Source organism: Polypterus senegalus, chromosome 13, assembly GCF_016835505.1.
Source record: "Polypterus senegalus isolate Bchr_013 chromosome 13, ASM1683550v1, whole genome shotgun sequence".
NCBI classification, from domain to species: domain Eukaryota; kingdom Metazoa; phylum Chordata; class Cladistia; order Polypteriformes; family Polypteridae; genus Polypterus; species Polypterus senegalus.
The window spans coordinates 65,605,792-65,620,771 of NC_053166.1; the positions used below are offsets into that span (position 1 = coordinate 65,605,792).

Genomic DNA, 14,980 nt, shown 5'->3' on the forward strand with positions numbered 1-14,980 from the left:
GTGTAACTTTAACTTTGTGACTGATGCTTGACCATTATCCTGAAGAATTTGTTGATATTCGGTTAAAATCATCCAACCCTCGACTTTAACAAGGGCCCCAGTCCCTGAACTAGCCACATAGCCCCACAGCGTGATGGAACCTCCACCAAATTTGACAGTAGGTAGCAGGTGTTTTTCTTGGAATGCGGTGTTCTTCTTCCGTCATGAAAAGCACTTTTTGTTATGACCAAATAACTCAATTTTTGTCTCATCAGTCCAAAGCACATTGTTCCAAAATATTTCTGGCTTGTATAAATGAGCATTTGCATACAACAAGTGACTCTGTTTGTGGCGTGAGTGCACCCTGCCATACAGATGTTCTTTGTGTAAATTGTGCTGAATTGTAGGATGATGTACAGATGCACCATCTGCAGCAAGATGTTCTTGCAGGTCTTTGGAGGTGATCTGTGGGTTGTCTGTAACCATTCTCACAATCCTGAGCATATGCCGCTCCTGTAATTTTCTTGGCCTGCCAGACCTGGGTTTAACAGCAACTGTACCTGTGGCCTTCCATTTCCTGATTACATTCCTTACAGTTGAAACTGACAGTTTAAACCTCTGAGATAGTCTTTTTGTAGCCTTCCCCTAAACCATGATACTGAACAATCTTTGTTTTCAGATCTTTTGAGAGTTGCTTTGAGAAACCCATGCTGTCACTCTTCAGAGGAGAGTCAAAGGGAAGCACAACTTGCAATTGACCACCTTAAATACCTTTTCTCATGACTGGACACACCTGTCTATGAAGTTCAAGGCTTAACGAGCTAATCCAACCAATTTGGTGTTGCAAGTAATCAGCATTGAGCAGTTACATGCATTCAAATCAGCAAAATTACAAGGGTACCCAAATTTTTGCACAGCCAGTTTTTCACATTTGATTTAATTTCATACAACTAGATACTGCTTCACTAAAAATCTTTGTTCAGAAAACACCCCAGTACTCAGATGTTCCTAGAAAATGAAAGATATACCACTGTTATCTTTTTTGTTGAAAGTAGAGTAAATTATTATGCAGGCTGAGAGTGGTTCCCAAACTTTTTCATAAGACTGTAAGCTCATTTAATGTTTTAAAATATTTTTTGAAATGTGTGACAAAAATATGTCACAAAGCTAAACATCTTTACCATAGCTTTCAATACCTAGAAGTCAGTTAATAAATAATGAATTATAGCACCCCTTATAGTGACTACCATCATAAATTAATTCTGAAACTCTTCATGGGCAATGCTTAACAGTGCTGAATATTTGATCTCCATAGAAATACATGGAATTCTTTTGAAATTTAAAGTAAACCCTGCATAGCCTCACATTGAAAAAGGCAAGGACAGTTTTAGTGGAAAGTAGAATGAAAAGATTAAATAGTACTGTGTAAAACTGGTAGATAGATCAAAAATAAGCACGTCTGATTTATTTTTTATCAAATCTCAACCACATGCCCACTGAATTGCCCCTTTGTTTAATTTTTTTGATATTATTGTTATGTGCTTATTATCCTAGCTTTGACCCAGCTTTATGATGTAACATACCATAAAGAATGTATCCTTTGAATTAACTGAAATTTTACATTTCATACTGTCCTGTATACAAGGTAGAAAATAGTAAAAGAAATTGTTCACAGATTGAAACCACTTGCTGTCTCTTCATTTAAAAAGGGAAGTGTGCACCTTTGGGTTTTCATGTATTTCTTTAGCCCACCAGTGATACTGCATGTGTTTGAGTGGGATTTGTCTGATATGTGTTTAAGACCTAAGGCTGCAGATAAGCCATTTGGCATAGTTGTTGATGCATTTTACGGTCTGCAAGAACAAATCCATAACACGACTACAGACTGCAAGCAGCAGAATTGCACTGCCATACTCAGATGCAGTGTGGGTATTTATTATGTACAGTTATGCTTGACAGGAAAGAAGAAAGCTGTTGATGGTTTTATTGGTTAGTTTATTGCTTTTCTACTGTAATTCTGCCTGTTTCACAGTAGACTTATACACTTATTAATCCATTTGGAATCATCATAACTTATAAAAGTGGTGTCATTGGAAAATATTACTGGGCTCTTAGGGGAAAAATGTGTTTGCTGAGCTGTAATATAAACTGTATATTTATATTGTTAAAAAATGGCATCCCTTGGCAGTGTTTAGGGGCCCACACAGAAAACCATCAGCACCATAAGAGCAAGACATTCATTTTCTAACAAAAAAGGAGGGTTAGATAAAATGGAATACTCTTTTTCCCAAAGACACAGTGGTACTATTCCCTGGCCTGAGATATTTTTGATACCTTACGGTCCACTCTATTTCTTTAGTTTAGAAGTATTCATTTCTGATTTCCAGCCATGACCTGTTGTTAAGGTTATGTGAACCCTACTATATTTGGCATAGAATCCCACTAATCTAATAGCAACCACTACATGGAAATATTCAGTTAGTTTCAAAGCCAATCATTTAAACTATATGCAGTTCTTCCTTTTTTTTTTTTTTTTGTTGAACACTGTTTCAGATACTAATTCCAGAGTTTATTCCTGCCTTGCACTGAGATAGGCTCTAGCACCCACTGCAACCCTGGTCTGGAATAAGAGTGTTAGAAAGCAACATGCCATGACTGTCTGAAACAGCTTTCCAGACAGCATTGGTGTTCTTTTACACTCTGGCAATTAATGACGCTCTTAATCCTATCAGTCTCCCTGTTCCTACCAGAAAGGGAGTTTGTATCCTTAGAGATAAGAGGAAGAAAATATTTTTGGAGAGAATGTGACTCTATGTGGTGTATAGCATTACTCAAAAATGTATTCAATCAATCAATCAACATTTATTTATATAGCACATATTCATACAAAAAAAATGTAGCTCAAAGTGCTTTACAAAATGAATAGAGTAATAGAAGACACAATAAAAGATAAACATAAGTCAACATTAATTAACATAGAATAAGAGTAAGGTCCGATGGCCAGGGTGGACAGAAAAAACAAAAAAAAACTCCAAAAGCTGGAGAAAAAATAAAATCTGTAGGGGTTCCAGACCAAGAGACCGCCCAGTCCCCTCTGGGCATTCTACCTAACATAAATCATCATATTTTCATGGAAGGACCTGATGATGATGGTCACGTAGACTTCTGGCTTTCAGTCCATCATTGTTGGAGCATCATGATGCTTTGAGTAGGTGGTGGTGGCGCAGGCCGCCACCACAAAAAACCGGAAAAAGAAACAGAAGAGAGAGTAGGGGTCAGTACGGATTTTAGAGCCACCATGAATAGTTATTATGAAGAATTGAACATACAGAGTATCAGGATTATGTTAAAGTGAAGTTATAAAAAGGCCATGTTAAAGTAATGTGTTTTCAGCAGTGTTTTAAATTGCTCTACTGTATTTGCCTGGCGAATTCCTATCGGCAGGCTATTCCAGATTTTAGGTGCATAGCAGCAGAAGGCCGCCTCACCACTTCTTTTAAGTTTAGCTTTTGGAATTATAAGGAGACACTCATTTGAAGATCTAAGGTTACGATTTGGAATATAACGTGTCAGGCATTCCGATATATAAGATGGAGCGAGATTATTTAAGGCTTTATAAACCATAAGCAGTATTTTAAAGTCAATCCTGAATGACACAGGCAACCAGTGTAGTGACATCAAAACTGGAGAAATGTGTTCGGATTTTCTTTTCCCAGTTAGGATTCTAGCAGCTGCATTCTGCACTCGTTGCAAATGATTTATGTCTTTTTGGGTAGTCCTGAGAGGAGTGCGTTACAGTAATCTAGTCTACTGAAAACAAAAGCGTGAATTAATTTCTCAGCATCTTTCAATGATATAAGAGGTCTAACTTTAGCTATGTTTCTTAAATGAAAAATGCTGTCCTAGTGGTCTGATGAATATGCGATTTAAAATTCAGATTACAGTCAACGGTTACCCCTAAATTTTTTACTTCCGTCTTAACTACTAATCCTAGTGCATTAAGTTTATTTCTGATAACCTCGCTGAATCCATTATTGCCAATTACCAAAATTTCAGTTTTCTCTTTATTTAGTTTGAGAAAATTACTATTCATCCATTCAGAAATACCAGTAAGACATTGTGTTAGTGTATCGAAGAGTCGGAGTCATCAGGTGCTATAGATAAGTACAGCTGTGTGTCATCAGCATAGCTGTGGTAGCTCACATTGTAACCTGAGATAATCTGACCTAACGGAAGCATATAGATTGAGAATAACAGCGGACCCAGGATAGAGCCTTGTGGAACACCATATCGGATATCATGTGTCTTTGAGATTTGATTACCACAACTCACAAAGAATTTTCTCCCTGCCAGGTAGGATTCAAACCAATTTAAGACACTGCCAGAGAGGCCCACCCATTGACTAAGGCGATTTCTAAGAATATTATGATCAATGGTGTCAAATGCAGCACTCAGATCTAAGAGGATGAGAACAGATAAATGGCCTCTGTCTGCATTTACCCGCAAGTCATTTACTACTTTAACAAGTGCAGTTTCTGTACTGTGATTTGTTCTGAAGCCTGACTGAAAAGTATCAAGAATAGCATGTTTATTTAGGTGGTCATTTAACTGCATAATGACTGCCTTCTCTAAATTTTACTTAAGAAGGGCAGGTTAGAAATGGGTCTAAAATTTTCAAAGGCAGAGGGGTCAAGATTATGTTTCTTAAGAAGGGGTTTAACTACAGCAGTCTTAAGACAGTCTGGAAAGACCCCCGTATCTAATGACGAATTTACTATGTCCAGAATATTGTCAATTAGAACGCCTGATATTTCTTTGAAAAACCTGGTTGGTATTGGGTCAAGGACGCAGGTGGAGGATTTCAGTTGAGAGATTATACTATGTAATTCAGGTAAATCTATCCTGGTGAAAGCATTTAATTTGTTTATAACGGAGTACCGGGGCTTTGGAGGTTCTGCAGTGTTGGGAGATATACTATGTTATCTCTAATATCATTAATTTTTTGAGTGAAAAATACAGCAATGTTCTCACAGGTTTCACTGGAAGTATTCTGGGGGCATTCCTTTGTGTTCCCTGGGTTTAACAGACGGTCAATTGTTGAAAATAAGACTCTGTATTTGTGTATTAACTTGTTAATGAAGGAACTCTGTCATTGGTTTTAGATAAGTGCTGTATTTAATGTGCTATAAAACCAAAATATGCACTTATCAAAAGTTACTCTACCACAGGCTATTACTTCTACGGTTATTACTTCTACAGCCATGTACTACTGCAGTATATTCTCACATTCAAATTGCATGCTCTGCCATTGAGGGTTTTACTTTATTAAATGTGTAACACCTTTTGCATTTGTAGTCTGTAGTGCTGTGTTTAATATTTGCTTTTAAAGTAAACTGTCTATTGTGTGTATACTTGTTAATACTGTATTTTAACATTAAAAACTGTCAGTCAGAATATTGCTTCTGCAGAATATTTATGAATGACCCTTGGCAAGAACTCAGTGTTTTAGCAGAAACTTCCAAAAAGGTAAAACAGCAAGAAATCCCGATTTAAAAAAAAAAAGAAACAAAGGGTTTATGTTGTAAACATTATGTTACTGTACTATCATCCATCCGTCCATTATCCAACCCGCTATATCCCAACTTACACGGTCACAAGGGTCTGCTGGAGCCAATCCCAGCCAACACAGCGCGCAAGGCAGGAAACAAACTGTGGGCAGGGCGCCAGCCTGCCGCAGGGCAAACACATACACGCCCACACACCAAGCACACACTAGGGACAATTTAGAATCGCCAATGCACCTAACCTGCATGTCTTTGGACTGTGGGAGGAAACCGGAGCACCTGAAGGAAACCTACGCAGACATGGGGAGAACACACAAACTCTACGCAGGGAAGACCTGGGAAGCGAGCCCAGGTCTCCTAACTGCGAGGCAGCAGCACTACCCACTGTGCCACCACTGTACTATCAACTTTTTCAAAAAAATATTGAGGATCCAGTAGCAGCTGGGAAATACTGTACATGTGTATGTTTGAAAAAAAATCTAATATGACTGATCATATTGTTTTATGATATGGCAAGCCATATAAATGCATACTAATCCTTATGAAACCTTTGCAAATGAAAATTGGAGAAGTAGCTGATGCAGAGGAGCAGTATGTAAAAATATTAATAATGACCTGAGGTTTACCTGCTAATAATAATAATAATAATTCTTTGCATTTATATAGCGCTTTTCTCAGACACAAGGAGGGAGGAATTCATTGAATAACTTATTTGTATAGTGTATGATAATGAAAATCTGATAAGAATTATCTAAATGCAGTTGGATGCTTTTCATCTCACATTTCTCAATCAGCTAATAAGCTTTAGGATCTAAGTGCTATTTATGTTTTCATTCTTGTTAAAATAGCACATTTGAATTACTATATATTTATTAATATGTATATAAGAAAAGAAATAAGTGCTTTAAATCCCGCAGCATAATTTGTGCTCTATTTAATTCACTAAAAGATAGTACTGTTTTTTTTTTTTTGTTTTTGTTTTTTAATATCTTCTTCTTTTTTACTTGAAATTTTTAAAATTGCATAGTAAAGTATGAGATTTTATGTCTGCAACTCAATTCAGACTCCAGTAGTGAAGTCTGCAAAGTAATTAATTTATTCATGAGTATAATATGACAATGATGTGTGTAGGTCACCAATTCTTTTGTAATCATACTCATCAGATCTGTTCACTTCTACTTTTTGCTAGTGTTTTACGTATCCCATCCATCTTCTATTGTTTGCTATCTTAAACACAGCTATTAAACTAATGAACAATCATGTTTCAAAAGATTGTGCAAAACAGTAGTAGAGTCACATCCAATCAATGCTGCTTCTTTGAGTTATTATTCCATCTTAACCTCAAGAAGTGAAGATGGACACATTTATAAGCTGTTTGTATGTATGACTCCCCCAAGTATCCATCTCAAAATATGAAATATGTAATCTTGGATTCTTAGAAAGCAACTGGAAACATTAATGCATTAATTCCTCTTATTTGAAAACTTACTCTAACTATCTCAAATGTAATGTAACACAGGGCCACACTCATCTAGCTAGATCAATTGTTTAATGGCATATATCTCTTCTCATTAGTAATGCAGGGCCAGACATGATTTTCAAACGAGTATATACATATGGGGACAACCCATTAAAAAGTGTGTAGTGAATTGCAGCATAATCTTGCACTGCAAAGGCTACACCCACAGGGTTTCTTCCTAAAACACCAACTTCCAATTTCTCCAGTCTGTGTGTTTTAAGCTGCATGGAGAGATACTGAGTAATTGAAATTGAAAGCTCAGTAATACAAGGTAACTAAAGTCTAATAATTAATTTGCATGTTATAATGAACCCTGCGACAGTGAAGACAGACAGACACACATATAGATGATTGCAGCTACTGGGCATCAAACGTTTGAGCAGTGCCTATGTCTGCTAACATATCTTTCTCCCATTTTACCTATTGTATTGCTATATGACATAACAACAGTAAATAAAGTTTAGATAACCATTTTTGTCTATGAATGTACAATGTATCAAAACTCTGTGGCTATTTTGTTATGGCATGTTTACATTTCCAATTAGACAGTAATGTTACTTTTCTTTAATTATTCGTTTAAACATGAAGTCAGAAAGGAGATGTTGTGCAGCCTCAACTGTGCATCTACTGATGGTGTTAGGCAGATTTGTTGATTCGGGTGTTTTGAATACTGAAATCTGCATCTTCTGTAGCTCTTCATTATCATTTCTTTTAACAGCAGTCCTTCTGAAAGAGTGTGACACACTGTTTACTTCAAATGAATATTTTGCAGTTCATAATATTCATGAATATACTGTAGCTGCCAGTTCTTTCAATTTTACACTACACTACTCCTACACTATCGTTTTAATGCTGAACAATAGAGAGCACACACAGCATCTGTGACAACATATCATTCATGTTTACCATTCGTCCATTGATGCAGTTCAATGCCAATGTATAACCTGATGCTATAGTAAGGTTTTCCCTTACATCAGGTTATGTTTATTTTTATAAGTTTAGTTTTAAAATGTGCATTGTGCTCTCTGCACATATAACACACAATTCTATGTCTAACAGGGCTATTTTAGTAGACTTTTCGACTTTTTGTTCTTCATAAGCGCAAACTTGCTGTCTCTCGGACCAGGTTAAAGAGAACACCACTGATATTTGTAGTTCACCCCTACTTTTGAGTGCTGCCATGATGAAGCAGACTGGTTTATAAATGTGAGACTCAGCCACCCAGTTTTAAAAATTCACTCATGGTTGTCTACAGATGTTTATATTATATGTCTGACTTCAGTGAGACTACTTCTCATATAATGATTTTGTGTTCCTTGCAAGATGCATCTAACCCTTCATGAGCTGTCTAATCGTTTCCATCCTGTTTTAAGCAAAATTCACTTATGGTTGTCTCCAGGTTTATATGTTATATAACATCAAAGACCCTTTGCTGGGTTTTGGTCTGTTTACAATAGAAAAGCCTATGCATTTGTTCTTTTTCTGATTTTTATCATTTTTTAATAATACATTAATTATTTTCAGTCATTTATTTATATATAACTATAAAGTATTCAGTCCCTAAAACTGTTTTTACTTTTAGATCAGATTGTAAACTTACAATATATTAAAGTAAAATGTTTCCAAATGATCTATGGAACAGTGTACATCATGCCAAATCATAAGAAACAAATTGAAAGCTTTCCTCAAACATCAGAATTGTGATATCTAAAACATATGCATACCTTTTTTGTTAAAGATGTGGTTTACTTTACTCAGGTGCAGTGTTGATGGTGTCAAGTTTTTTGGAAATGGGCATATCACCTGTTTTCAATTCATTTACAAGGAGAAATATGCCCTATTTTGGTAAGATCCAACAGTATGATAAAAATATTCCACAAAGTAAAAAATACATAAATAAAAACAAAAGACTCTTCAAAACAAGCTGGAGATATGAATATAGAGAAGCCCTCAAAAAGGATACAAGGCCATCTCAAATTCACAGAGAATACCCTGCCTCAGACAAAAGTACATTACATCACACCAAAATTGAAAAAATATTAAATTACAGCCAAGCTGCCTAGGTCAGACCATCCCCCCAAACAAGAACAGTACTTGTGGTGGCTGTTGTGATAGCAGTTGTCACTCTGAGCTGCTGAAGTCAATCACTGTGATTGGAGAGGATATTTACGGCTCAAAAGTCTCCAAGGCATTACCTAAAGATGGTCTTTATTGAAAAGTGACAATGAAAAAACACTGACTGGAAAGAAAAAAGTCCTTGCCCTGTAATTAATTTGCAAAATATCACTTGTAAGATCATACAAACATGTGGCAGAAGGTCTTGTGGTCTAAAGAAATTAAAAATACAAATCTAACCCAGTCAGGTAACAGCATTCCCACTGTAAAATATAATAATGGCAGGATCATGTTGTGGAGATGCTTTTCAAAAGCAAGGCACAGGCAATCTTTTCAGGGTTGACGTGAAGATGTGTTTCACAACACAAACAGTTTCTAGAGAAAAATCTGATCCTCCTGCCAGAAAGCTTAAACTGTGAAGAAAGTTTGTCTTTCAACAGAATGATGATCCAAAGCACACTGCCCAGAGCCACATTGTTGTGTGTGAAAATTTAAAATAAGAAAATTGATGTATTTTAATGGCTCAGTCAGAGTCTATACCTTAACCTCAACAAACATCTATGATGAGACTTACAAACCAGTGCCCACTGCCAGTCCATAACTAACCTGGCATAGCTTGCAAGGACAAATGGGAAACCCTTGCTACATCACATTGTGAAAAATGAATACAGATTTATCCAAAAAGACTACTTGCTTGTAATAGTTCAACCAAGTTCTGAACTAGGGGAGGAATATTTATAAATTGTCTGCAGAAGTTTTTGGAATTATATGATTTTTAATTTTAATTTTGAATTTTGAGATGGGACTAGATATTTTTAACAATGTACAATTTTGTTTATTTTTGGGCAGCTCTAAAAAAATTCCTAATCAAAATTCTACATAGTGACAGTTGCCTTCATGAGGTGTTGGATAAGTTTAGAAATGTTACACTCCTTGAACCATCTTAATTGTTCCCACCCTGTTTTAAGCAAAATTCACCTATGGTTGTCTCCAGGTTTATATGTTATATGACTATTTTCAATGAAACTACTTCCCATTGATCTGAGGCAAGAGTTATCTAAAATCAAAGACCATTTACTGGGTTTTGGTCTAATCACAATAGAAAATCCTATGCATTTTTTTTTGCTGATTTTTAGTTTTCATTTTGAATTTTGAGATGGTACAAGATATTTTTGAATTATTTACAATTTTCTTTAATTTTGGGCAGTATTATGAAAAAGAGCAGTTGATTTAGAAATAAAAATTACCTGTCACAATTGCAGTTAGTGACATTTACTATATGTAGAAAAAGTGTTGAGGACTGAATACATTTTTGTGGCACTGTATTTGTTGCCATCTTTTTATCTGTTATATTCCTTAATATATCAAGATATTCCTTTTTTCTTACATTAACAAAAACACAAAATATTAATAATACATTGGCATATCATGTTCATATATGAAAGACCTGAAACAGAAGTAATGAAAAATGCCCTTCTATAAAGGTGGCACCAAGGAGATATGATTGTCACCTAAATGACAGACTGTCACCAAGCTATTGCTTTTAAGTATTCACAGTGACAGAAAATGTCTACAAATTCTAGATCTCTATACTGTATACTGCCTTTGTTTTTATTACATCTTACTTCATCACATTTCTTAAGAGGTCAGCTGTTTCCTTCACAAATATGAAATTATTATCCAGAAATCATATATCAGAAAACTGGAAAGGATATAAAAGTGCATGTTTCTCCATTTTCTCTGCATCCATATATCTATCTATCCTCTAAAGAGAATGATGCCATTTTCATTTTTACAACTTCTGCAAAAGCAGCAGAAAAAGAGATATTAATAATAAAAAAAATAGGTCAACCTTATTTTCAGTTTGTCCTAAATGTGCCTTTAATGCAGTTTACGTAGGTAAGAGAATCAGTGTTAAGAGAGAAGTAGTATAATTGGCAATTAAGAATTTTATCATTACACCTTGAAGAAATGCAAAACTAATTTGACATATGTTCTAATTAATTACAGTATTTTATTTAAATTTAAGGTATCTAAATTATTTTAATGAGAAAATAATCAAATAATCTGAAATAACTATTTTTGGGTAGATTCTCAAAAGATCTGTTGAACTTGTCCCTCTAAAGGCAGCTTGGTGGTGCAGTAGTTTGTTCCACTGTCTGTATAGAATTTCCTAATTTTCTGTGATGTCTTTTGTACTGTTCTTTCCACTTCCACTTTCCACTTTGTACTGTTATCACACTTCCAAACCTGTGGAGATAAGATAACTTACATTTTAAAGTTTGTGCTGTAACACTGACTGGTGTTTTATCTAGATCTGGTTCTTGCCTTTGGTTCAATACTAAAAAAAATAAATTCCATCACAATCCTTTAACAAATTTGCTTCAGAAAACGGATGAATAAATATTGTCATAGAACAGCAATGAGGTTTTAATAGTGATGAAGATGAAGCCACTCGTTTAAATACCTTGGGTAGCAGACAAGCAGATTAGGGATGAGCAGTCTTCGGCCTTTTAAAAAGCAGAGCTGTACTATAGGGGCCAGAGTTTAATGAGCAGTGGTATGTGTCAACATATGGGTCATAAAGGATGACATTTTGTATTAAAGGTAGAATCCAGTTTCATAATAAAGATAGGGGACCTTCTCAAGAGACCAGGTTTTGGGCATATTTGTCTTATTTTTATTGGTAGAGCCTACAGCCTTTAATAAAAAATGGTTGTTTTGAATATACCATCTGCTTTCATGCTTTTAAAGCCACAGGGGCTAGGGATGCCATTTAAAGTATATCTCATTGATATAATGAACAGAAAAATAGTTACCCTTCATGTATATTTTACATGTGAATTAAATTTGAAGAAATTAAGCAATTTACCTCTTATAATCCTGAATGTTAATATATTCAATTTGAAATGCATGAGTCAGTAACCACTGGATTACCCAAAAGTGCCATTGAGTTAATTGCACTACAAAAAATGTTTTCTTAAAAATAAATTATCATTTTCCATCTGAGGGCTGATAAGTTATTTTGTCAGTGTAGCCAACACCAGCTTGTATACCAAATATCACCAGTCAGTTATGACTGGCTTCACAATTTCCATTGTCAGAGACCTTTAAAGAAAGCACTAAAGAATGTGCTTTCATTGCCATTATCTTTGGAAGTACACATGTGGGGTAAAGGAGTATTTCTAATTAACAAGGTCTTTTAAATCTTTCACTTTATAGCCACCTACGTCCTTTACCAGTACTCCTGAGACTACTCTAGTTGATTTCAGTTATTCACGTTCAGTTCAAGACTCATGCTGTATAGATTAAATACTTGTTTATGTGTTTGCTTTCTAAAAACAAAATTAAAAACTATTCGGTAGTCTTTATATTTTCTCCTAAATATTATAAATGTTGATTTGAGAACATTCTTGAGTAGTGAAGTGAGTACATTTTCATTGATGTTGGTTCAGTTATTAACCCAGTCATGGTGTTGTACTTGGCACTTTCTATCCACATCCAAATATTTGTAACTGACTAATTAATTAACCGCTGAATGGCAGCATGTTGCTTGTTGGTTGGACATTCAAGCAAGTATTATACTGTACTCTGTAAATGTAGCAATAATAATTCTACTTCTACTACAACTGTTACACTTATGTTTTCTGTTAAAATCCAACCTTCATATATTATATTTTTTAGGTCCTCCAGTAAATGTCACATGCAACATCTTTATCAACAGCTTTGGATCTATTGCTGAAACCACAATGGTGAGTTCAGTTTTATCAGTTTTACAAATGTGTGTTTTAATTCTTTTTATTAAAAGAAAAAAAAATAAAAAAGATTGTAACATTTTGAAGAATAAAAAATATAGGAAAATACTGTGTCCTATAAAAGGAACATAGAGCACTGATTTTATTTTCTTAGACTCTGCGAATATGATTTAAATGGTGATTAAGCACTTATGTCAGAAATTACAGGTACTGTATAACAAAATGTTATCATTTCATTTCACTTAATTTGCTTCAGTCCTGAAGAACTGTTGTAGCTTTCATTGTGCGTGTCCTTTAATGAGCAACAAGCTCAGGGGACAAGAAAATGAAATGTTATAATATGTGTGACGTGTGCATTCGCATATGTGTGAGGACTTGAAATGCAACAGAGATCTTTGTCCGAGTCATCCGGTTTCTTCAGCTATATAATCCTTGTTTTGATGAAAGGATTTAATTGTGACAAGACACTCAGCCGCATTAAATCAAACTGGCAGGTCATTCTAATGACTCACGTAGAAATGTTTTCAAAGAACTCTTTGGGATAATCAGAACTTTTAGAAAAATTACATATAATTGACTTTTTAAACCTAGCTCTTTGTTTAATAAACAGATCAGTATTGAGTATTAGTGAAAAGGCACCCTAAGCTATACAAGATAGATGTCCACAGCCCACGCCGAGAGTGAGATGTCGCTAATTCTACTGTCAGTTTTTGCAGCAAAGCAGGCCCAAAACATATCCGAGCCTCCTCCATGCTTCACAGAAGGTATGGTATTCTTTTCTTTGAAAGCTTCACCTATGGACACAGATCTGCTATGACTTGTCAAACAGCTCCAGTTTTTTCTCTCGCCTGTTCAAAGGACATTTTCCCAGAAGCACTGTGGCTGATCAGTATGCATTTTAGCAAATTCTAGTCTGGCTTTTTGTTTTTTTTCAACAGTGGAGTTCTCATGGGTCTCCTTCCATTGAGCCCACTATCACTCAATAAGCAATGGATAGTGTGATCAGACACTGATGGACCTTGACCTTGGAGTTCAGCTTGTATTTCTTTGGAAGTTGTCCTTGGCTTTTTGTATACCATTCTTACTATTGTTCTGCCCATTTTGGGGTCAATTTTAACCCTTGTGGCCACGTCCAGGGAGACTGGCTACAGTCCCTTGGACCTTAAGTTTCTTAATAATATTTGCAACTGTTGTCACAGGAACATCTAGTTGCTTGGAGATGGTCTTATAGCCTTTTCCTTTTACATGCTTGACTGTAATTCTCTTTCTGATCTCCTCAAACAACTCAGCAGAGTGACTACATTTCTCTGTTTCGATAGGCTGAATGACTGATTGCAGAGGATTTGATACATGTGTGATACTAATTAAAGAAAACAGCTAGTTTGAAAATTATTGTAATTCAGTTATTTATGATCTTTCTAGGGGTTTACCAACAAATGTGTTGAAGCCACTTTAGAATATCGTTGTAGAATAAGCAAAGGTTTTATCTCTTTTCACACTTGCTTTGCTGTGCTTGATGACATGTCAAAGGCTTGCAGGTATACATGAAACAATCATTTTTTATTTAATCACTTTTCAGGAGGCATATAGCATTTTTTCAAGGACCTGTAAGAGTACCATCAAATTTGTCCACATCTGTATCTGAAAACTCGTTTCACCTCTTTTATCAGTAAAGGCTTTTTTTCAGATTTGTTATAAATTATATAAAAGTACTATTTTCAGCAGTGCTTTTTCATGATTGCTCAGCACAGGGAGATAGAAAGCCTAGATCAGCAGTCAGTGATGACAGGTCAGTCTGTCACAAAATATAGTGTACAAACGTTTGCTCTTTATTTAGTTTGCATGTGTGTGATTATGTTACGTTTTTCTTCCTCCTGTCATTTTGTGGTAGCTGGTAAGGTGAGTCATATAAAATGAGGATTTTTCACTTCATAAGGAAAAGATGCACAGCTTCTGATATGGTCCTGTTCACCGAGGAATTGGTTAAATTCTCTCATCTAAATGTTTGTATTAATGGAAAAGAAAATCTAAGCTGGATGGTCACAACA

General features: G+C 35.3%; 1 protein-coding gene across 2 annotated transcripts in view; it reads left to right on the forward strand.

The window, feature by feature from the left end:
* The window catches only part of glra1 (glycine receptor, alpha 1), a 169,523-nt gene that overhangs the window by 75,499 nt on the left and 79,044 nt on the right, over positions 1 to 14,980 (forward strand). For both annotated transcript variants that reach the window (XM_039775877.1, XM_039775878.1), the window contains exon 3: positions 12,862 to 12,929. In XM_039775877.1, the coding sequence (XP_039631811.1) occupies positions 12,862 to 12,929 (68 nt within the window). The remainder of the gene's footprint in view (positions 1 to 12,861; positions 12,930 to 14,980) is intronic.